This window comes from Manihot esculenta, chromosome 7 (genome assembly GCF_001659605.2).
Source record: "Manihot esculenta cultivar AM560-2 chromosome 7, M.esculenta_v8, whole genome shotgun sequence".
NCBI classification, from domain to species: domain Eukaryota; kingdom Viridiplantae; phylum Streptophyta; class Magnoliopsida; order Malpighiales; family Euphorbiaceae; genus Manihot; species Manihot esculenta.
The window spans coordinates 5,735,229-5,757,233 of record NC_035167.2 but is presented as its reverse complement, the minus strand read 5'-3'; the positions used below and the strand labels follow the sequence as shown (position 1 = coordinate 5,757,233).

The following is a 22,005-nucleotide window of genomic DNA, read 5'->3' as shown; positions in this document are numbered from 1 at the left end:
ATTCATTGGATATTCAACAAGTGGTTAATTAAACACTATTTTTCTTTTGAAACAAAAAATATTATAAAAATTTATTTTAATTAATTTTTTTAAAAATTTTTGTTTAGAATAAAAAATTATACAAAAAAATTTTAAAAAAACATTTATGTTAAACGGGAGCTACAAAAATTAATTTTTCATAACTTATCCTCTCAATCACTAAATATTAATGTTTTAACTGATTTAAACACTAAAGGCTATTTTTAAAATTATTGATGAACATAGCTTTAAAAATGAGTGTTTTCACCCGAATCAAATTAATTTAAAAATTCAGTTTGATTTTTTATATATTTTAGTTTGATTCGGTTTTTTAATTCTAAAATTTTTAATTATTTCGTTTCGGTTTAATTTTAATTAGAAAAAAATCAAAAAAATCAAATCGAATCGATTAATAATAATAATATATTATTTTCAATAATATAGAGATTAGATCCTATTAAGATAAAATATTCTAAATAAATTTTAAAATATTAAAAATAAAGAGAAAAAAATAAAAAAATTTATTAAAAATTCAAATCGATCAAATCGAATTGAATCAAACCGATTCGATTTGATTTGCTTTCTGACTAAAATTGATTTGATTTAATTTATATAAATACTAAAATCTCAATTTTCAATTTATTTGATTCGGTTCGATTTAAAATCGAACCGACCGAATACTCACTCCTACCCTTCCTACCTTAATAAGTTTATGGTACACGAACTTTAGCCGATTAAATTTTGTTATTGGTTAGTAGCGATTCTTATTGAATTTCAAGTTAAAATCAAAATATTTTTATATGAATTCTTATCAAATTATTAAACTCAACAAATTCACATATATTGGTAATTGCTAAGCTTGTTACCTTCTATTGAGAAAATATATTACATTTACAAAGCAAAAATTCATTTTCCATCACTTACAATACAAAAAGCTGAGATCTAAGATAATACATATCCTTGTTCTTTCTGATACTTAAGCTTCTCTTACCTAAATCCCTAATCTCAGAATCAGAAATTTTCAATTGCTCAGATCAAATAAGCTGCCTCCCTTCAATTTCTCATCTGGGCTACTTCCACTTTCTTTCTTAACAACAATTACATCTGTCAGCTTATGAGGATCAGCATCTTCCAGCATTTGAACCACCATTCTCATTGATGGTCTTAGAGCTGGGATTTTTGCTGTGCAGTGAACAGCAATTCTCAGAACTTTAATGGCGTCCTCCTTCAGGTTCTCTAAGATGTTTGAATCCACTAAATTTATTGCACTCTCTCTGTTTGTTATTTTGCTGCAAACCCAGTTCACTATGTCCTTATTCTCTCCATATTCTGATTCAACTGGCCTTTTTCCTGTCACCAACTCCATTAGGACTACTCCAAAGCTGTACACATCACTCTTCTCATTTACCTTGCATGTATATGCATACTCTGCATTCCATGGCAAAAAATCAAAATTTGCAGCAAGTTACAAAAAATTATCAATGGAAAAACTTGTCAATTTTGATGATCTCCAGTAAATTACACCACATTTTAAGTGTCTCCCTAGATAAAGTCAAGCATATCAGGATAAATAATGGTAACTATATTTATGTGCTCTTTTCCTTTCTCTGTCTCTTATATTGCAGTGGGAAGAATTTGTGCGCGCTTAGGATTGTGCGTTAGTTTTAACAATGTACTTTGCTTCAACTGCTTAAAGATTGTAAAGCAGAACAAGAGAAAAGTAAAGAAAGAAATGGCAGAAGAAGAATTTTTTTACCAGGAGCCATGTAGCCATGAGTGCCTGCAATGATATGACTCCACTCTCCTCCACCAGCAGCCTGAACAATCTTGGCTAGTCCAAAATCAGCAATTCTAGGTTTCCACTCCTCATCTAACAAAATATTGCTGGACTTCACATCTCTGTGAATCACAGGCCTATCAAATCCATGATGCAAGTACTCCAATCCCCTTGCAGCTCCTACTGCAATTGCATACCTCAACTCCCACCCCATCTTAATCTTGTTACAGGAATGAAGCTGATCCCACAAGCTTCCATTAGGTAGATACTCATAAACCAGGAGATTGCTGTCCTCACTTGTGATGCTACAGTACAGCTTCACAACATTCACATGCCTTACAGCACTCAATGTGGCTACTTCTGCGTCGAATTCTGCTGATCTGAAGTTCCTTTTAGTCAGCATGGCTGAGCTGCTCCGGAAACTTTTCTGATGAGTACTGGAATTGGAAGTCCAAATGTGTTTCACAGCAAGTTCATTTCCATTGCCAAGGACAACTTTGTACACATTTCCTGATCCTCCTTTGCCAATCAAATTCCCTGATTTGATTGAATCAATGATGTCTCTTTCACTAAAACTTAGTACTCTAAAAGACTTCATATCCCAGGAACTCGGCTTCAGTGGACGATCGAGATTGTTCGGCCTTAGCTTCACAAACAATAAACAACCAGCAAAAATGACCAAAACAAGCAGTCCAGCTGCAAAACAAGAAAGAAGGACTCGGAGGTGACCAGAAGTGTTCGAAGTGGCTGATGAACATGGCTGGATATTCCTCAGATTGTTGCTGCATAAACCCAGGTTTCCGTCAAAGCTTTCATGAAAGACCTCAAGGGATAAAGACTGAGGTATTGGACCAATCAGCTGGTTATTTGATAGATCGAGATTGCTTAGCCTCAGAGATGATAAACTAACTGGAATCTCGCCAGAAAGTTTGTTGTTGGATAAATTCAAGGAGTTCAAAGTAAAAAGATCTCCCAGACTCTCTGGAATTTCCCCAGAAAATGAATTGCCAGAAAGGTTTATAACAGTGAGAGAGACACATGAACCTACTGAATCTGGTATATTACCAGAAAACAGGTTTCCATTCAAATAAAGACCGTTTAGCTTCTTCAATTTACCAATAGATTCTGGGATTGCACCAACAAATTGATTTGAACTTAACTGAACTGACACCAAGGATGAAGCATCTGAAATTGCAGCAGGTAACTCACCAGAAAATTGATTGTTAGCTAGAATTAGTAATGACAGAGACTCTGCATTACCGATATCTGGTGTCACAGGACCTTCAAATTGATTAATGCTAAGATCCATGACGATAAGATTCGGCAAACCCCATATTCCTGCAGGGACAGGTCCTGAAAGTGAGTTGTTATTGACACGTAAACGAATCAGAGACTTGCAACTCGCATAGCTATCTGGGATTTTGCCTGTGAACTTGTTCTGTAAGATAAGAAGATCAGTCATTTTCCCATTCTTGCACATGTCTGGAGGAATAGGACCTGTCAAGAAATTCTCTGAAACATCAATGTAAAGGAAGTCTGCCCAAGAGCCTAGCTTTTGAGGAAGTGAACCAGTGAACTTGTTCCTGTAAAGAGAGAACTCTGTAAGGTACTTCAGCTCACCAAACTCTTCAGGAATCTCACCGGAGAATTGGTTTTCGAAAAGTTGCAGAGAAGAAAGCTGTTTCAAGAACTTCAACACTCCAATCTCACCTTCGAGCTTATTATGTGAAGCATCAAAATTTACTAAGCTTGTGAGATTGCTGAATCCTACAGGAAGTTTTCCGGTGAAGGAATTATTGTAAATCTCAAGCTGCCAAAGCTTGTTAAGCTTTCCAATTCCTGCTGGAATTTCTCCAAATAACTGATTATCAGAGAGTTCAAGATTTTGGAGCATAGCAAGATTTGATATACCCTCTGGAATCTGGCCTTTGATGCTGCAGTTAGTGAGATAAAGCCAATACAACTTGTTAAGCTTCAGAACTTCAACAGGGAAGGAGCTTGTCCCATCAAATGGATTGTCTCCAAGACTTAAAAACTCAAGATTGGTAAGATTTTCCAGTGAATTCCATGGAAATGACCCTGAAAATCCACTAGCATTTAAACTCAGGAACCTCAATTCTCGTAAACTAGACAACTCAGGAACATGTCCTGAAAACAAATTCCCACCCAAATCCAAGACCTGCAAGCTTCTGCAATTCTTCAACTCCTCAGAGATGCCCCCATGAAGAGAATTTGATCCCAAAGAAATCTTCTTCAGAGATTGCAAAGAGCATATTGAATCAAAAGGAAGAAAACCCTCGAGCTGTTGCTGGGGAAGATTGATTTCCTTAACGAGTCCATTATCATTGCAAATAATTCCAGTGAAGTTGCAGACAGAATTTTCTCGTGTCCATGAGCTGAACACATCAGTTTTTGAATTCTTCAGAGCAGACTTCAAGTTCATAAGCATTTGAAGCTCATCTGATTTGGTTGGAGTAAGTAGCATAATAAAACTAAGAAAGCAAAACACCTGAGAATCCCATCGGCAATATTTTCCGACCGACATTCCGACCGGGGGCTTTTGAGAGGTTCACGGAGGAATTTTTTAATTTTTGTTTTGCAAAGGTAAGACTTGGTAGTAAGAGAGAAGTGGAAAAGAAAGATTTGGTAGGCTATTACATATTAGGCACGAGGGTGGATTAGATTTTGTGGTCTGTTTGTTCAAACCATGACATATCGAATCATGTGAATACATCAATATAGAAGGAGGATTTGGCACGTAATGTCCTACTCAAAGAAAAATATGAAAATATTTTATTCATTTTCTAACGAAAATTATTAACAAAAATATTTTTTATTAAAAATAAAATATAATCATTTTAAAAAAATAACACTACTTTTACTTTAAGAACATTATTAATATTATTATATATTAATATAATAAAAAAAATTATATCATGATTTATTTATTAAAAAAGAAAATATAACGATGAATATAAGGATAAATAAAAATTATTTGAAATTTAAGTAATATAATAGAATAATATATTTTATTTTTTTATATTATAAAAAACATAGAGATAAATATTTACTGTGAGAATGAAAATGCGCAATGGAGTTATAGTTGCGGAGGTGGGAGAGTAGATGTCAGCTTGTGAAGAAATGGAGCACAGACAGGGAAGCTAATGGCCGCCCAGATTGACTATGCCACTCTCTAACTGCCACGTCCAAATAAAAATACTTCACAAGGATCATATTGGTATGCGATGACTCCTCCCTTCTGTCTGCATTTTATGAAATTCATTAAATAGAGCAGTCGGTTACGTGACTGAATTGTAAAAACTAACTAGGCCAACAGCATTACGGCCGTAGCTCTAAAGATAAATTTTTCAGAATTTTCATACTATTTAAAAAAATATAATATTTTTTTTAATTAATCTCTTTATATACGTGATTATATAATTTTATGCTTAAAATATTTATTATTTAATTGAGAAAATTATTTTTTAGTTTCTGAGATTTAACGTTATTAATATTTCTATCCCTCTATTTTGGCGACCCAACACTTAAGTCTCTCACTTTCTTTTTTATCCAAATTCGTAGTCTTTCCGTCCAAAATAGTCGTTTGAGATACGTGAATTGACAAAATTAACTCTTACTAAAAATTCCGCTATTTCAAAATCACAAAACCCAAACCTAAATGCCTCTTCTTCTTCTTCTTTCTACCATTTCTGTAACTTTTTCTTCTTCTTCTTTCTTCTTCTTCTTCCTACCATTTCTGCAACTTCTTCTTCTTTCTTCTTCTTCCTACCATTTCTGCAACTTCTTCTTCTTCTTCTTCTTCTTCTTCTTCTTCTTCCTACACTTTCTGCAACTTCTTATTCTTCTTCTTCTCCTTCACCATAACTCATAGGGATTTCACATTGAGAGAAGGGTATTTTTAGAAAAAATTATCACTTCACCTTTAACTTTTTACCAAACGGTTTAAATGGATGGAAAGACTACGAATTTAAACGGAAAGACTACGAATTTGAACGGAAGGACTATGAATTTGAACGGAAGAGAAAATGAGGGACTTAAATGTTGGGTCGTTAAAATAAAGAGACAGAAGTGTTAATTACATTAAAATTAAGAGATTAAAAAGTAATTTTTTCTATTTAATTTTTAAATATTATTATTATTATTAATTTTTTTTGGGATATTGTTAGAATTATTTTTTATAGTAGAAGAAATTGTCGTTTTCGCATATATTTCTTGGTCAAAGGTGTCACACCAGAGGCAGAGAGAAAGAGAGAAAGTAGGAGTCAGTTGCTGTCATTTGCTCTTCCAGGAAAGTGACGCACTTCAATTATTCTATGGAAAAAGGTAACTCATCATTTTTCCTTTTTCCTTTTTTTTTATTTTTTATAATTGTATTGCAAGTCGCTTATTCAATTAGACAATATCTTTGATTTTCTTAATTAGTATATTGGACTTTAGTTAAAATTCAATGACAACTTGATAATATTAATTTTATTGAAATAAAAATAAAATTTTAATAATTTTAACTTTCTTTTTTCCTACGTTCTTTTGGTAGTCAATGGCTGAAGGACTCATTACTGTGTGGGCTCCAACTAATGTCTTGAAATTTATCTTTCCATTTTCTTTTTTATATATTTAAAATTAATTTTTCACTAAAAGTATGTTCTGTACATCAATTTGATAAATTTAAAATAATTAAATATATTTACAATATTTTCAAATAAAATTTATTTTTAATTAATAAAAAATAATATCCATCTTTCTTAATTGGAACTAGCGGTGAGCAGTATTCTGTTCAAATCGAAAAAATTAATCGAACCGAATCGATTTAAAAATTTAGTTCGGTTTTTTATATATTTTGGTTCGGTTCGGTTTTTAATTTCAGAAATTTTGATTATTTCGGTTCGGTTCGGTTTTAATCAGAAAAAATCGAAAAAACCGAACAGAACCGATTAGTGATAATAATATATTTTTTTTAATAATATAGAGAAATTAAATCATATTAAAATTAAAATATTTTAATTAAATTTTAAAATATTAAAAATAAAGTGTAAAAAATAAAAAAATTATTAAAAATCGAAACCAATCAAATCGAACTGAATCAAACCGAATCAAACCGAATCAGACCGGTTCGGTTCGATTCGGTTTCTGACCAAAATCTATTCGGTTCGGTTTTTATAAACACTAAAATTTCAGTTTTTGATTTATTCGGTTCGATTTAATTTTAAATCGAATCGACCAAATGCTCACCCCTAATTGGAACCTTAAAAACAACCTCACAAAATTATTTACACAATACGAATATTTAAAAATTATTATATATGTGGCATAGATTTATCATCTTGAATTTTTTTACTTTTATAATTTTAAAAATTCAAGCACTTATAAATTTAGTGATAAATATATTTAAATAAATTTGAGAGATTTCAAGTTTTACTCTACTCTTTATGATTTATCATCTTGAATTTTTTTATTTTTATAATTTTAAAAATTCAAACACTTATAAATTTATTTTATAATAAATATATTTAAATAAATTTGAGAAATTTCAAATTTTATCCTACTCTTCAATCATAGTTAAAAACAATAAAAGAAAGAAGAAATGGGACAAATTTTCTCTTGAAAAATAAAAAGAAATCATTGCTAACTTTGAAATCCTTAGTTGTAATTTCATTTAAATTATTATATATATATAAATATCTGTTTGATGTTTTGTAATTATTTTTTTTATAAATAGATTTTATTATAATTTAATTTAATTAATTTTTTTATTTTTTATTCATAATAAAAAGTTTAATTATTTTTAAATACAAAATAATTTTTTTTAAAAATTAAAATTATATATAATTTAAAAAAAATTATTTAATTTTTTCTCATAAAATAAATGATCTCAAACGAAACAGCTACAAAAATTTAATATATTATTTTGCAAGAAGGGTGATAAAGCCAATATTGGTATCCTCATTAAGATTTCAAGTTCTTTGAGTGCGAAGAAAATAATTCGAATAAAATTTTTATATTTTTATTTAAATGTCAAATAAATTTAATTTATTTTTTTAATTAATTAAGTTTTTATAATTTTATTAAGGATTAAATATGCATGATTGATATAATTTTAAATAAAATTTATTTTTAAAATTATTTATTATTTTTTATCTATTTTTAATTATTATTTTAATTAAAATATTAATTTTTTATATTTTAAATTAAAAATAGTATATTGTTATTAATAAAGTAATATTATATTAAATTAAAACTTATTTATCCATTAATAAAAATATAAATATTTAATTAATTCGAAAAAATGAATTAAATTAATTTAATATTGAATAAAGTACAAAAGTTTAATTACACATATTTTTATAATAAAAAAGGAATAATCATTGAAAAATAATATGATTATGACAATGAAAAAGTAGAGATATTTCAAAGGATAGAAAATTGCTAAGAAATTGTGTTGAAGAAAAAGTATGCAAATAATTTAAATTATTAAGATATCTTAACTTTTTTGAAAGAAGCATCTACCAACTTGATTCTATGCTCTTTCATTATTCAATCATACAAAATTAACTACTTTGTCTGGGTAAACAGTATTTGATTTAAATTAAAAAAATTAATCAAATCGAATCGATTTAAAAATTTAATTCGAATTTTTATATATTTCAGTTTGATTTGATTTTTAATTTCAGAAATTTCGATTATTTCAGTTCGGTTCGATTTTGATAAAAAAACTGAAAAAACCGAATCGAACCAATTAGTGATAATAATATGTTTTTTTCAATAATATAAAGAAATTAAATCATATTAAGATTAAAATATTTTAATTAAATTTTAAAATATTAAAAATAAAGTGTAAAAAATAAAAAAATTATTAAAAATCGAAACCAATCAAACCGAATCGAACCGAATCAGACCGATTCAGTTCGATTCGATTTCTGACTAAAATCGATTCAGTTTGATTTTCATAAACACTATAAATTTCAATTTTCAATTTATTCAATTCAATTCGATTTTGAACCGAACTGACCGAATGCTCAGCCCAACTTATCATCTCCATTATAGAGCATCATGATATATAACACTAAAATTATTCTATTAAAAAAATATATTTATTCATTCAATAAATAAATATTTAATTTAATTAAATAAAATTCAGTAATTTAAATTTTACAGTTCTACATTTAATAAATCAAATCAAATTAAATATTAATAGTTAGACTTACAAAAAGATTAATATAATTATTGAATTTTTATGCTTTTATATAAAATTATAATAATTAAATCTAGAGATAATTTGTGTTCGCTTAATAATTAAAACTATATTATTCATCTTTCTTTTTTGAAATGAAAATTGAAAATTGAAAAGTGAAACTTAATATCTCTCAGATTTACTCAGACGCATTTATCACCAGATTAAATTTATAAGTGTATGTTATTCAATTTAAGTCGAGTTTTTGTGTATTAACTAATACAGAGATTCCGACGGCACATAAATGGGTCAGCCGTATGTGAAGAGTGTCGTGAGAGATTCGAGACAAGTTTTCATACTCTATAGGATTGTGTTATTGCGAGAAAAGTCTAGAAAAGCGTGGTTCCTAGAAATCAATGGGCTGTCTTCTTTGAGCATTATAAAACCATCCAAGACGCTCACATTGGACTTGCAAGACAGGAGTCTGGATGTGAACGGCCAGACATGAAATGTCTTACTCGGGATCATATGTTGGGTTGGAATCTCTGAAAAAGAAAACATAATGTAATCTTTGGAGACTTTATTGCAGGACTACAATATATAGTGTAACAGGCTAAAATTCAAGCATACGACTACGACAGGGTCTGGAAGAAGATCCATGGAGCACTGATGTACAATACATTTGGTCTTGTGTGGGTAGCATGGACACCACCAGTGAAACTGTTTTTCAAGTCAATATAGTGCATCCTGGAGAAAGGAATCTAATAGTGCAATAACAGGAGGTCTTATTTGAAACCATAAGGGAGAATGGTTGAAGGGATTCGCTGTTCATTTCAAAATTACTAGCATTTTGGGAGCTGAGCTGTGAGCAGTGTACGAGGGAATAAAGCTCGTGGAAGGGATGAATGTGCACAAGTTTATTTTGGAGAGTGATAATGCTTGATTGTCATATTAAACGGAAAATTCAACTCCCAAAAGGTTTTCTAAACGTATTTTGGCAATCAAAAGTCTCGTTAAACCTGAATAGTTGATTATCTTTAAACATATTTATAAAAAAGTTAATTTTTATACCGACAATTAAACAAGTTATATCGCTGAACTCGCTTTTTTAATTGAAATCTATTTTTTTTTATGACTCTATAAGTCTTGCAAATATCCGTATGGTCTTCTAAATCTTTTTAATTTTAGCTTTGTTAATTAAAAATATATATATATATATATATTTATTATTAATAAAAAATTGTAAAATTCTACATAAATTAATGGGGTTTGCAAATTGAAAAAGCAAAATTTGTTTATTTGTGAAGGTGGAAAAATCTTGATAAATCAAAAAGGGAGAAATTATTAGCAAGAAAATAATGGAAGATGAGAGGGTTAGGTATTTATGAATATGATAGAAATTATAATTATATTCTTTTTTGCATTGACTAATAAGAGGAAGCAAAGGAAAAAGTTGCAAAGCAGAAAGAGATTCAGTGAACCATTCCCTTTAGTCAATATTCATACCTCCTTGCCTAAGCTCATAATTAAAATAGGAGGGCCACTCAGCTTTAGTACATTGGAAGAATTTGTAGAATATAATTAAAGCCAAATATTTTTTTAAATTAATTTATTAAATATCATAATTAAAATTATAATTGTTTTGCATAAAATAATTTGTATAACAAAAAAAAATCCTAAAAATATTGTTTATGAATTAATTCATTTTTCATTTTATGGTTAAAATATTAAAAAATAAAAAAATGTTAATAAATTTATTTATAGAAAATTTAGTAGTATTGGTATTTTTTTAAATTCAAAAAATGAATTCTTTTTAGAAATTATTATCTTTAAAAATAACTTATTTTTTTATTAAAAAATATTTCTAATTAACTAAATTTCTTGAATACACCATCAAATATACAAAAATATTTATCTGTAAAACATTTTTCATAATTTTAATCCAAAAATCCATCACCTCTCTCCATATTGTAATATCTTCTTTTTTTTTCATTCCATCAAAATATAAAGTTTTTGGCAATATAATTTCAAACTAACAATTATTAATCTTATAATTTTAAAATTATAATTATTTAATCTCTTCAATTTTAAAATAATAACTATTTAATCCCTAAATTAATATAATAAATTAATTAAAATTGTCTCAAAAGTTATTATCAATCGTTTGAAGGGTATATTGATGGATGTTGTGGATGAGACTCGGTCTGCCTTTGTGCCGAGTTGTCTTATTACACACACTGCTTTTGAAAATTTCACTATATAAAGGCTCATGATTCGTCCTGATAATTTGAGATCCAGAAAATAAGGTTTTAAAAGGACTCTGTCAGTTTAGCAAAAACTTAATACTAGAAAATGGTACTCCTCCTTTTATCTGTTTCTTTTTGTCTGCTAGTGACTTATAACAAACTGTCTATCATTGGGCCACTTGTTTCTGCTATATTGATATGAACGTACGATAATATCATACCTTTACCCCATGAGCAACAACTTTTGATTCTCTCCGAGTACGCATGCGGATGGTCCCACAAAACGGACAGGTCGCTCTCCTTCCTGGTTTCGAGCTGGGCCGGAATATAAAATTAAAACTGAGCTCAGAGAGGATCTATTTGACGGGCCGTAAAAGCTGAGCCGGCCTGATTAAGAAATTTAGATGGAGTCTGGTCTCAAAGTAGAGCGGGCTGAACCTGGTTCACGTGAGAGATTTGAGAGCCTCCAAATAATGAGCCATTGTTATAGGTCTGGCGCCAGACCGAGATAAAAAAATCCAGCGGTCATCACTTCCTATCGACCTTTGTTGTCGTTGAAGTTGGATATTACAAAGACTTATGATCGGGTTGAGTAGGTGTTTTGGGAAGGTATTATGCTACAGCTGGGGTTTGCATCGGATTGAGTTTTCATGAAGTGTGAACAAACGGTCTCCTACTTAATTTTAGTTAATGGTAGGCCTGTGGGACCTTTCTCTCCATCTTGATGTTTACGTTAAGGGATCATTTATCCCCTTATTTATTTCTCTTACGCACATAAAGGACTCACAAGTCTTCTCGGTAGGGCCTCACTGAATGGGTATATTCAAGTTTTTGAATTTGCAGAGGCACCCCTAAGGTTTTTAATCTTTCTGTTTGTTGATGATAACTTATTATTTCTTAGAGTTTCAGCTACTGAAGTTGTTATTCTTTCTTCTATTCTATAGCAATATGAATGTTTATTCGTAAGTATATTTTATAAAATACTAAATTATTCTAGAAATATAAAAGACTTTAAAAATATAAATATATAGCATATTTTTGTGAATAACAGAATAAAATTATTATTATTAACTAATAATAATGTTTTATTTTTTGAATAATAAAAACTTTACAATTTTTTCTTATTAGAATTAAATAATTTATTAAATTGTTATTAATTTAATGAAATTCTTGATTATATCAATTTATAAAAAATTGTATTTATAAATTTTGAAATATAATGTTTTTGGTTTTTTTCTGATATAATATATTTTTTGTAAAATGTTTTCACAAAAATAACTATCTTTTATGTAAATTTATGACAGAAAATATAAAGTTTCTATAAAAAAATTATTTTTTTATAATTAAAGTAATTTTAATTTATTTTGAATCAACCATATGAATTATCTGAAATAATTATTGTGTTTTCGTTTTTCTATTTTTCTCAATTTATAATAAAGAAGAAAAGGGGAAGGATTCTTCTATATTATTTTCTGGCAGGTTTTATCAATTGATAAGTAATTTTTTAATTACAATGAGATCAATTATTTTCTAGAAAATTTTCAAATCCAACATATAAGTTTTCTTATAATTAAATTAAAAATAATAAATTTTAATAGTGTAGGAAAACTCACGGATGTAAAACATGATGTGCTGTTATTATGCTTACGCGGTAAAAATTTAATAAATCGAAAAGTTTTGACAAATAAAAAAATGTAATATTCTAATACTCGTGTGAGCATTCGGTGGATTTAATTTAAAATTGAAGCGAATCGAATAAATTGAAAATTAAAATTTTAGTATTTATGAAAATCAAACCGAATCGATTCTGATTAGAAATCAAATCAAACTGAACCAGTCTGATTCGATTCGATTTAATCAGTTTTAATTTTTAATAAATTTTTTATTTTTACATTTTATTTTTAGTATTTTAAAATTTAATTAAAATATTTTAATTTTAATATAATTTAATTTCTCTATATTATTGAAAATAATATATTATTATCACTAATTGGTTCGGTTTGATTTTTTTAATTTTTTTTATCAAAATCAAATCGAACTGAAATAATAAAAATTTCTAAAATTAAAAACCGAAACCATCTGAGATGAATAAAAAACCGAACCAAAGTTTCAAATTAATTCGATTCGATCGATTTTTTTGATTTGAATCGAATACTGCTCATCCCTACTCATTGCATTACCAAAACTTACTCTCTTCTCAGTTGACTGAGTTTTTATAAAAAATTATCGATATAATTTAACATATTCTTATTTTACTTATAATCACAAAATTTTTTATTTATTAATGGATATCATTTGAATTTTTAGTGGCTTTGATAACCATCTCTGCAAAAGCAAAATCCCAGGCCCAAACACTTCGTAGTTGAATACTTCAATTTTCAATGGCAGGCCATGACCATGAATTAATGGGAGCCTACATCTCATTGGGCTAGGAGTCTTGGGCCTGTGAAAAGATTTGCATCTAAACAGCATACCTTCAAGTCTCTTGTCTTGTGCAGAAATGACACCTTCTACCACCCAAATCAACAGCCATCTGAGATTATGGATTGATCAGGAAAGAGACACCCCAAAAGAAAAGTGAGAAATGGAAAGAAAATAGCAGAAAAATAACAGATTTCATTTTGCGAAGAAAATATGAGAGCCACAACAATTCAATAATTCAGATGGGGATAAGGGTTCAAGAACTTGTTTCCACAAAAAAGAAAATTAAAAAATTTTCCATTAAATTTTGATTGAGAATTAAAACAAAAATGTCAACTTCTTGCTTCCCACTCCCCATATTTTAATTTTCACATTTATCTCTTCATTTTCTTCTGCCTTTAAATACTTTATTTTCTATTTTCTTGCTTGTAGTTTGTGATACCACCATTAACTTCTCTCTCTCTGTCATAACACATAGCAATGGAGTCTTCTGCAGAGGCAACCCAAAGGATTGCAAGGATATCAGCTCATCTCCTCCCTCCCAATTTCCAGGTTTCTCTCCTTTTACTTGTTTGAGTATTGTACGCTGTGAGGATTGAGGAATGGTATCTTGCAGTTTTGTGTTTTTAATGATTTTCTTTCTGGGTATTGGACAAAAACCTAAAATTGTTAATTTTATCTTTAACTGGAATTGGTTTACATAACATAAGTTTCTGCACCAGCTTCCTCTGGGTCTGATAAAATTGTTCATGTTTGGTCCAGTTTTGTTTCTCCCATTGAAATTTAAAGTGAATATGTAAGGATTGATTGATGCTGAGCAAGAGTATTTTTGAAAACTGAATGACTAACTAATGAGATTTTTTAAAATATAAAGGACTAAATAGTAATTTTTTTTATTTTTTTATTTGTTGTAATTGTTGAGTGGACTGTGGCTTGTTGGATAGATGGAGGGAAGTTCTATTGTGAAGAGAGGTGATTGCCGGGCTAAAGGAGGGGCACCTGGATTCAAAGTGGCTATTTTGGGTGCTGCTGGAGGCATTGGCCAACCTCTTGCAATGCTGATGAAGATGAACCCTTTGGTTTCAGTTCTTCATCTTTATGATGTTGTGAATACTCCTGGTGTTACTGCTGACATTAGCCACATGGACACTGGTGCTGTGGTAATTATTATTTCCCATTAATTGATTTTTGGTACTTGAAATTGAATTATTCCTCTGAAAATTTAGATTCATTTGCTGGTAATTTAGGAAGTCAAGTGGAATTATTCGAACTATATTAAATTTTTGGTTGGTATTTTTGTTTTCAAAAATAAATGCTGAAGTTCATTTGTGATTTTTTTCTGAATAAAAAAAAAGAATTATTTAGCCATAAGAATTAAAAATCAATTACAGACCTGTTTTCGCCATAAACAGTGAAATAACAAAACAACTTTTTCCAAGCAGTTTTCTTTTTTTTTTGAATACTTTTATCTTTTTCCCTTCTTGAAATTCAATGTCTATGGGGCATAGACTGTACACCATTTTACAGTAATTGTTCTCTTCGGTTACCAGGTTCGTGGTTTCCTAGGACAGCCACAGCTTGAGAATGCTCTTACAGGCATGGATCTTGTAATTATACCTGCTGGTGTGCCAAGGAAGCCTGGAATGACTAGGGATGATCTTTTCAAAATCAATGCTGGGATTGTCAGAACTCTTTGTGAAGGAATTGCAAAGTGCTGCCCGAAAGCAGTTGTCAATTTGATCAGTAATCCTGTTAATTCTACAGTCCCAATTGCTGCTGAGGTTTTCAAGAAAGCTGGGATGTATGATCCAAAGCGACTTTTGGGAGTTACAATGCTTGATGTTGTGAGAGCGAACACGTTCGTGGTATGTATTGAAAACTGGGACTGCCTATCAATATTTGTATAGAAAAACTACTTACACAACTGAATAGTTGCTGGAAGAGCTCCAAGATGGATGTTATATTTTTTTTCTGCTTTCTGTCAATTGTGTTCAGAAGCTTTCTGAATTCTGTTTCATGATTTCAGGCAGAAGTTCTGGGACTTGATCCTAGGGAAGTTGATGTTCCTGTTGTTGGAGGTCATGCAGGAGTTACAATTTTACCCCTTTTGTCGCAGGTGCAGTAGATTATTTGCCAAATTTCACATCAATTAGATCTTTAAACTCTTACTGTCTGATTAGTTGCACAAATTCAGTGCATTGTTTACAGAAGCAATGAACTTTGATGAGCTTTTTGCAGGTTAAGCCTCCCTGCTCCTTCACACCAGAAGAAACTGAATACCTCACTAATCGTATTCAAGATGGTGGAACGGAGGTTGTTCAGGTAGGCTTGAAACATGGGATATTTCCTTACTTACCTTCTGTTGATTTTGCACAAAGGTATAGAGTTTTAAGTCGGCCAAAGAATTTCTCAAATCATATTCAGCCTATAATTAATTGCTCAATTTGTTTTAGACTCATGCCTCCGTCAATATTTTTCAATTATCAATAATATTACTAGCAGACTGCAGTAAGCATTAAAATAATAATAATATAAAACAAGACAGAAGGTTATGAAGGGACTTTTTTAAGAATAATGATGAGAAATTGTTGTTATATATTTAATATATTATTCCCAGACATTGAGAGTAATTAGTAACTTTGAAAGAAAGAATCCTGATTTCCTATGGGGGAATATTTTTATCTCACTTCATCTGGGGCAAGTTTGCTTGTGGCAGAGTTTTAAGCTTATCTAGAACTGTTAGAAATCTTGCTAGTAAATTCTCTATCTTACAATATTTTCTGAGATGATGCCACATGTGAAGGCTAAACATTGTTGAGATTGCTTTATTACAATCTTTCATTACGTTTTTGGTCTAGAATCTCCTATTTATGAGTTCTGTTTCCCAATACATCCTAGTTGTGCAACTCCTAATCCACGAGTGCGTATGTTACAGGAACTTCTTATAGTATTTGCCAACTTTTATTCCCTTCTAATATACTTGGTATTCAAATTATATTGGAGTTTTAAGTTTTTACATTTTATTTGCAGGCAAAAGCTGGGACTGGCTCTGCAACACTCTCAATGGTTCGTCCATTTTATTTCCTTTTCTTTCCCCAATTTGTAACCCTTCTTGAAATAATTGATTTGGGAAACTTTTACTTCGTGAACATGTTGAAGAAAATAAAGAAAAGCCTTACATGATAAATACAGGCATATGCAGCTGTTAAATTTGCAGACGCATGCCTTCGTGGCTTGAGAGGAGATGCTGGTGTCGTGGAATGCTCATTTGTAGCTTCTGAGGTGAGCTTTCAAGCCCCTTACTCATGAGCTTCATGAGGATCTATACATGGACATTTTAAAAAATATAGCATATTGTCTGTAACAGGTGACAGAACTCCCTTTCTTCGCAACTAAGGTACGACTTGGTCGTAATGGAGCTGAGGAAGTCTATCAACTTGGTCCCCTGAACGAGTATGAGAGGTACGAATTTAAACCATAACAAATCCAGAGTGATAAGTTTGTTGGTAAAGAAGCATTAGCAAATAACTACCTCTGTTCTACCTTGTAACTCCTAACAGAATTGGATTGGAAAAGGCGAAGAAAGAGTTGGAGGCAAGCATTCAGAAAGGAGTTTCCTTTATCAGGAAATAGTTTCATTTTCAAGGGAAATCTTATCATGTAAATTCGTCCAGTGCGTTGTAGGGAATTGTGCAGCTTTGTTTCAAAATGCGCAATCCTCTTTGTAACCAGACCTTTTTCAAAATGAACCATTCCAATAAGTTTTAGCCGATCTAGAGACCAACCAAAGTTTTCTGTCATTTTTATCCCCTTTTTTCAGCATAATAACGAGATGTGAGGCTGATGATTTGCTGTCTTACCATAGGCATAAAGGACCATAAAAGAGCCTGCAGAAGGCACAATCTTAATCCACACCAACCAAATTCAATTTTATGTCCTCCATCGGCACTAGTCACCGGAGTGTCCTCACTACATAATAGTTTGGCAATGGTGAAGTAAAAATATTCTTAACTTCTATAATTTCTTGCACAATTGCTTTACAATTTACATCCATTCTTTCTAGCTCGAATATTTACACTCTTTGATAAGTAGCGCAAAAGTTATCTTTCCTCAAAACCATTTACAAGGTCATGGGGTTCGAGGGTACATGAACAACAGGCATCTTAGACATGGTCACATTGCCCAAAAGAACATTCAACGCCACAGTATCTTCCACAACCACAGGATTAATCTGCACCACCCTCTCTGGAACAACCTTTTCACCATCAACCTTAGCCAGAACCTCAAAATGCATCCTGACCGACGCAGGTTTTGTCCTCCACTCAGGAAAACCCTGCAAATCGAACCCGTCCTCGTCTTTCAACTTCTTTTCAACCCCAAATCCTATCTTCACAAATGTCTGGGCTGACACATCTGCCTTTAACAACCTAAAGGAACCGTCCTTGTTTGCCTTGGGACCCAACACGGAAGCCAGCAATTTCTCAAAACCCAGCAAACTCGCATTTGAGCCATTTACAGAAGCAAGAGGCCACATTGTAGTGAAACGTTTAGGAGTTAGGACAGTTGCGTCTTCTTCCAAATCAAGAGGGGAGAGAGAATCAGTTGGCTGTGATTTTGCAAATGACGATAACTCCACCAGTCCTGGGGCAAGGCGTTTTAGCTTGAGTCTGCTATTGGAAGGAGATGATGATGAAAATGATGGAGATGGAGATGGAGATGGGGACGTGAGGGAGGTAGGGCCAACAATGCGAAGAGATAAGGGTGGAGCTCCTTGGGTGCGAGAAGCACTGCGAAGCTGTTCAGCAAGGGCCAGAAGACCAGAGGCAAAACCATTTTGACTTCGGTTGAGGGGCAATGGGAGATTAACTGGATGGCGTAGGCTAACTGATCTAGCACCCTTAACCGTGACCACAACACCATCTGCCAATATTACTTTCTTTAATACACCAGCATCCACGTCATGCTGCAGAATAACCACAATTCATTAGATACATACTGTAGTTAACAGAAGCGTTTTCACATGAACATGCAGATTTAAGTACGTGCAATAAAGAACCCAGGCAAAATTGATAAACTCATGCATAGTTCTAGGACTGGTAAATTAATGGGAATCCAAGTCCAAAACATCATACTGCATCAATTGCCTCACCAAATAAATAAATAACAGCTCTATAATGCAAATTTCAATGTCAATACAATCCAGTTGTGATCCCAAACTATCATTACAATGGAAATTTTGAGATCAATAAAGCTCATCTTAAATTGCTTTAACATGGAAAGTTAAATGGTTGAAGGATCACATCCTTAAACATTGTTTTTTCTTTAAGAAGCGTCTAATTTGAAGCCCTGAAATTGCAATAAATTGGTTGCAAATCCAAGCTTCTACCATTGCACTAAATACTAACATTTATATATAGATGTCAATGAAGTCTTAACATGAAACTTCAGTCAAGCATATATGTTCATACCCGTCTAATCCTGTCCTTATTCTCCCCATTATATCATCATCCCTAAGTTGATTGAAGGAAACAAGTGAACCAGCCTATCACATATCTCAGGCATATGTGAGGTCATACTTGTGAAAAACGGAAGGAAAAAAAAAAGCTACTAAGGAACCCAATCAAAGTATACAACCAATGCAAACATTTCCAAACTAAACAAAATAAAATTAAGAATAAAAATTTAGTTACAGACAAATAAATACCGGCAAGGAGATGCGCATATCCTTAGCATCCTGAATCCAGATCTCCATGGGCCCAGCAAGCTGAAACGGAGCCAGAACAGGCAATCCATTATCCTGCTTTCCACTGTGCTTCACTAACCCATTCTCATCACCAGACCTAACCGATCCACCTTCCTCAACTCTAAACATCGGCAAATCCACATACTCCCATTGATTAACATCCTCCAACAACTTAAACGGCATTACTTGATTATCTATTTCAACGTCGAATTCATACGCTACCGACCGGCCCACCAACGCATCTCTAATATCAAATCCTGAAATCTTAAAATCATCCGCCTGGAAACCTAGCCCCTTCACAATCGCCTCCTTCAAATCCTGCACCAAATCGCTATCAAATAACAACAAATACAGTAGAAAATCTCATCAAAATTCGCAAGTTACGAGTACTCACGAATATGGCTTTAGGATACGGAGGAGAACTGGCATCCGGTGAGGAGAGAAGAGCAGCGGTGTAGGGCGTTGTCGTAACTATGAGGATGATCAAGGTCATGGAACAAAGCCACACCTTAGGAGCCATCGCGTGGTGAAAGCAATGAACTGGATGAGATTTGGTTTAACGAATTAATATTTTAATTGAGATTTTGTTTCTGGCGTTTATATAAAGGCAAGAGTTCTGAATCTGGATGAAATGGTGGGGGATCTAGGTGGCTATGACGTGGCATCGTTGAACGAATGAGAGGAGAGAAAAACTGAGGAATTGATGTTGAGGATGAAGATTATTGGTTATGATTTGTTGGAGTTTTTAAGGGAGGTTCTTGGTGATGACATGGAAGCATTTTCTTTCTGCAGAGTATTAGCGCCTTAATCGGGCGAGGGTACGGTGTCGTTTTACGAAGAGAACTAATAATTAAAATGGTAAAGGAAATTGGCGTCGAGCGGACTCGAACCGGAGACCTTCAGTGTGTTAGACTGACGTGATAACCAACTACACCACGACACCGTTGTGTAAAGAGAAATACTTGATTTATTTTGACAGAAAATATATTTAATAGAAAATATTTTTAATAAAATAATTTATTTTTTATTACCTAATTTTAATTTAAAAAATAAAATTTATTAACAAAAAAATTCTATAATATCATAAAGGAATTTTAAAAATTATAGGTTTTAACTTATTGATATTAAAACTTCTCTTTTACCCAATAAAATTTTAATTTGATCTTAATTGGAATCAAATGTACAAAAAAGAGTTTGCTGCGATATGGTATCTGTATTTTTTTTTTTTTATCAAGTGTCTAATTGTGTCCATAATTTTTCATATATAAAATATTTTTCGCATTTATTAAAATTGATGAAATTTCAAACTACAATTAAGAAAACATGAAACTATTTAATATAAATTTATATTTCTAAATAAGTAAAATAATTATATCTATATATTTCTATGATTATGTGATTTAATATATTTCTATTATAGTCGAAACATTCTTCGTACTATATATATTTTGAATCTTCTGTTATAAATAAGAAACCCTTTGTATTAGTAAGATAATCTAGATGTAACTTTTCAGATTTTGTATTCATGGACGTAGACTCTTATAACCGAACCACTAAATTTTATTGTATTATTAGTTTCTCTCTCATTTATTATTCTAAATATAACATGATATCAAAACTTTTAATTTTTTGAGATTTTTTGTTTGGAGACTGTGCATGAGTATTATTCATCGATACCGATTATAGATATTGTTCACATCTACTTTTGTGTTTGATCTATAAATTATTTTGTATTGATATTTTCTCGCCAATATTACTTTTAGAGAAAAGTTTTGTATTGATATTTTTTTGTCAATATTATCTTTGAAGAGAAAATTACAATTTTAAAAATTATTTTATATTTTGGTATTTTGTGTAAGTGTTTTTGTGCGAGTAGTTTTAAATGTGCTTGTGAGTTGTTGGTTGGAAGCTGTTATGAGAAAGTTTTCTGACTTTACATAAAATTTTATTAAGGGAAGTGTTAAAATTGATGGGTTTCTAAATTACAATTCATGTAAATCTTCTTTATGTTTTTATTTTTATTTTATTATTTTAAATTTAACAGTATTTAATAATAAAATTGAATCCGATTGATGAAAAATTATGATTTAAATAAGTTAGAATGTGAATGCAGCTTACCTTTCAAAGTGTATGCAAAATTAATGAAAATGCATCATATAGATTAGGTTAAGGTCTAAAAAGGTCTCGCAAGACAATTATAATATATTAGTGCTTTACTTACTTCTCATGTTAAGGTCTAATAGCACTTTTGTTATTTTATAAAATTATTCATGTGTTAAATTTTTAGAAATTTTGCCAATATTTTATATAATAATTTTTCATGCACTATATATACCAAAAAAATTCAGTGTAATGATTGGAATGTATCATGTGGATGATTTGCACATGAAACATTGCAGTTCCCTAGCTATCCTTGTAGAATCATGCACAATACAGAAGAAAATCCCAGTTCAATTACCACAAACACTGAACTTAAAGGAAGACTTTAGCTCTATTCAGAAATAATTTTGAAATTAATATTTAATATTTAGCCGTTAGAGAATGTATTATAAAAAAAGATTATTTATAATATTTGATTAACTGTTATTTGAACAATTTTTTATTATTAAAA

The 22,005-nt window shown here is 31.0% G+C and overlaps 3 protein-coding genes and 1 non-coding gene across 5 annotated transcripts; 1 reads left to right on the top strand and 3 right to left on the bottom strand.

Annotated features, from left to right (window-relative positions):
- Positions 1-834: 834 nt before the first annotated feature.
- Positions 835-4,509, bottom strand: LOC110619797 (receptor-like protein kinase 7). The gene is made up of 2 exons (XM_021763352.2): positions 1,775-4,509; positions 835-1,446 (listed from the first exon to the last, which is right to left on the bottom strand). The coding sequence occupies exons 1-2, from the start codon at positions 4,338-4,340 to the stop codon at positions 1,040-1,042; spliced, it is 2,973 nt and encodes a 990-aa protein (XP_021619044.1). The 5' UTR covers positions 4,341-4,509; the 3' UTR covers positions 835-1,039.
- A 9,229-nt stretch (positions 4,510-13,738) lies between these two features.
- LOC110618870 (malate dehydrogenase, glyoxysomal) lies at positions 13,739-17,423 on the top strand. Of its 2 annotated transcripts, XM_043958352.1 has the most exons (10): positions 13,739-13,807; positions 14,130-14,203; positions 14,596-14,811; positions 15,202-15,516; positions 15,678-15,767; positions 15,890-15,973; positions 16,682-16,717; positions 16,844-16,933; positions 17,019-17,113; positions 17,212-17,423. In XM_043958352.1, exons 2-10 carry the CDS (start codon positions 14,132-14,134, stop codon positions 17,282-17,284), a joined length of 1,071 nt encoding a protein of 356 aa, XP_043814287.1. In that variant the 5' UTR covers positions 13,739-13,807; positions 14,130-14,131; the 3' UTR covers positions 17,285-17,423. The 2 variants fall into 2 exon arrangements, with proteins under 2 accessions (XP_043814287.1, XP_021617834.1); XM_021762142.2 differs by having other exon boundaries at positions 13,762-14,203.
- A 219-nt stretch (positions 17,424-17,642) lies between these two features.
- On the bottom strand, positions 17,643-19,973 carry LOC110618869. The gene is made up of 3 exons (XM_021762141.2): positions 19,789-19,973; positions 19,356-19,712; positions 17,643-18,614 (listed from the first exon to the last, which is right to left on the bottom strand). The coding sequence occupies exons 1-3, from the start codon at positions 19,912-19,914 to the stop codon at positions 17,772-17,774; spliced, it is 1,326 nt and encodes a 441-aa protein (XP_021617833.1). The 5' UTR covers positions 19,915-19,973; the 3' UTR covers positions 17,643-17,771.
- Positions 19,974-20,263: 290 nt separating this feature from the next.
- On the bottom strand, positions 20,264-20,337 carry TRNAV-AAC. The gene has a single exon. It is a non-coding gene; the product is annotated as a tRNA-Val (tRNA).
- Positions 20,338-22,005: the final 1,668 nt, after the last annotated feature.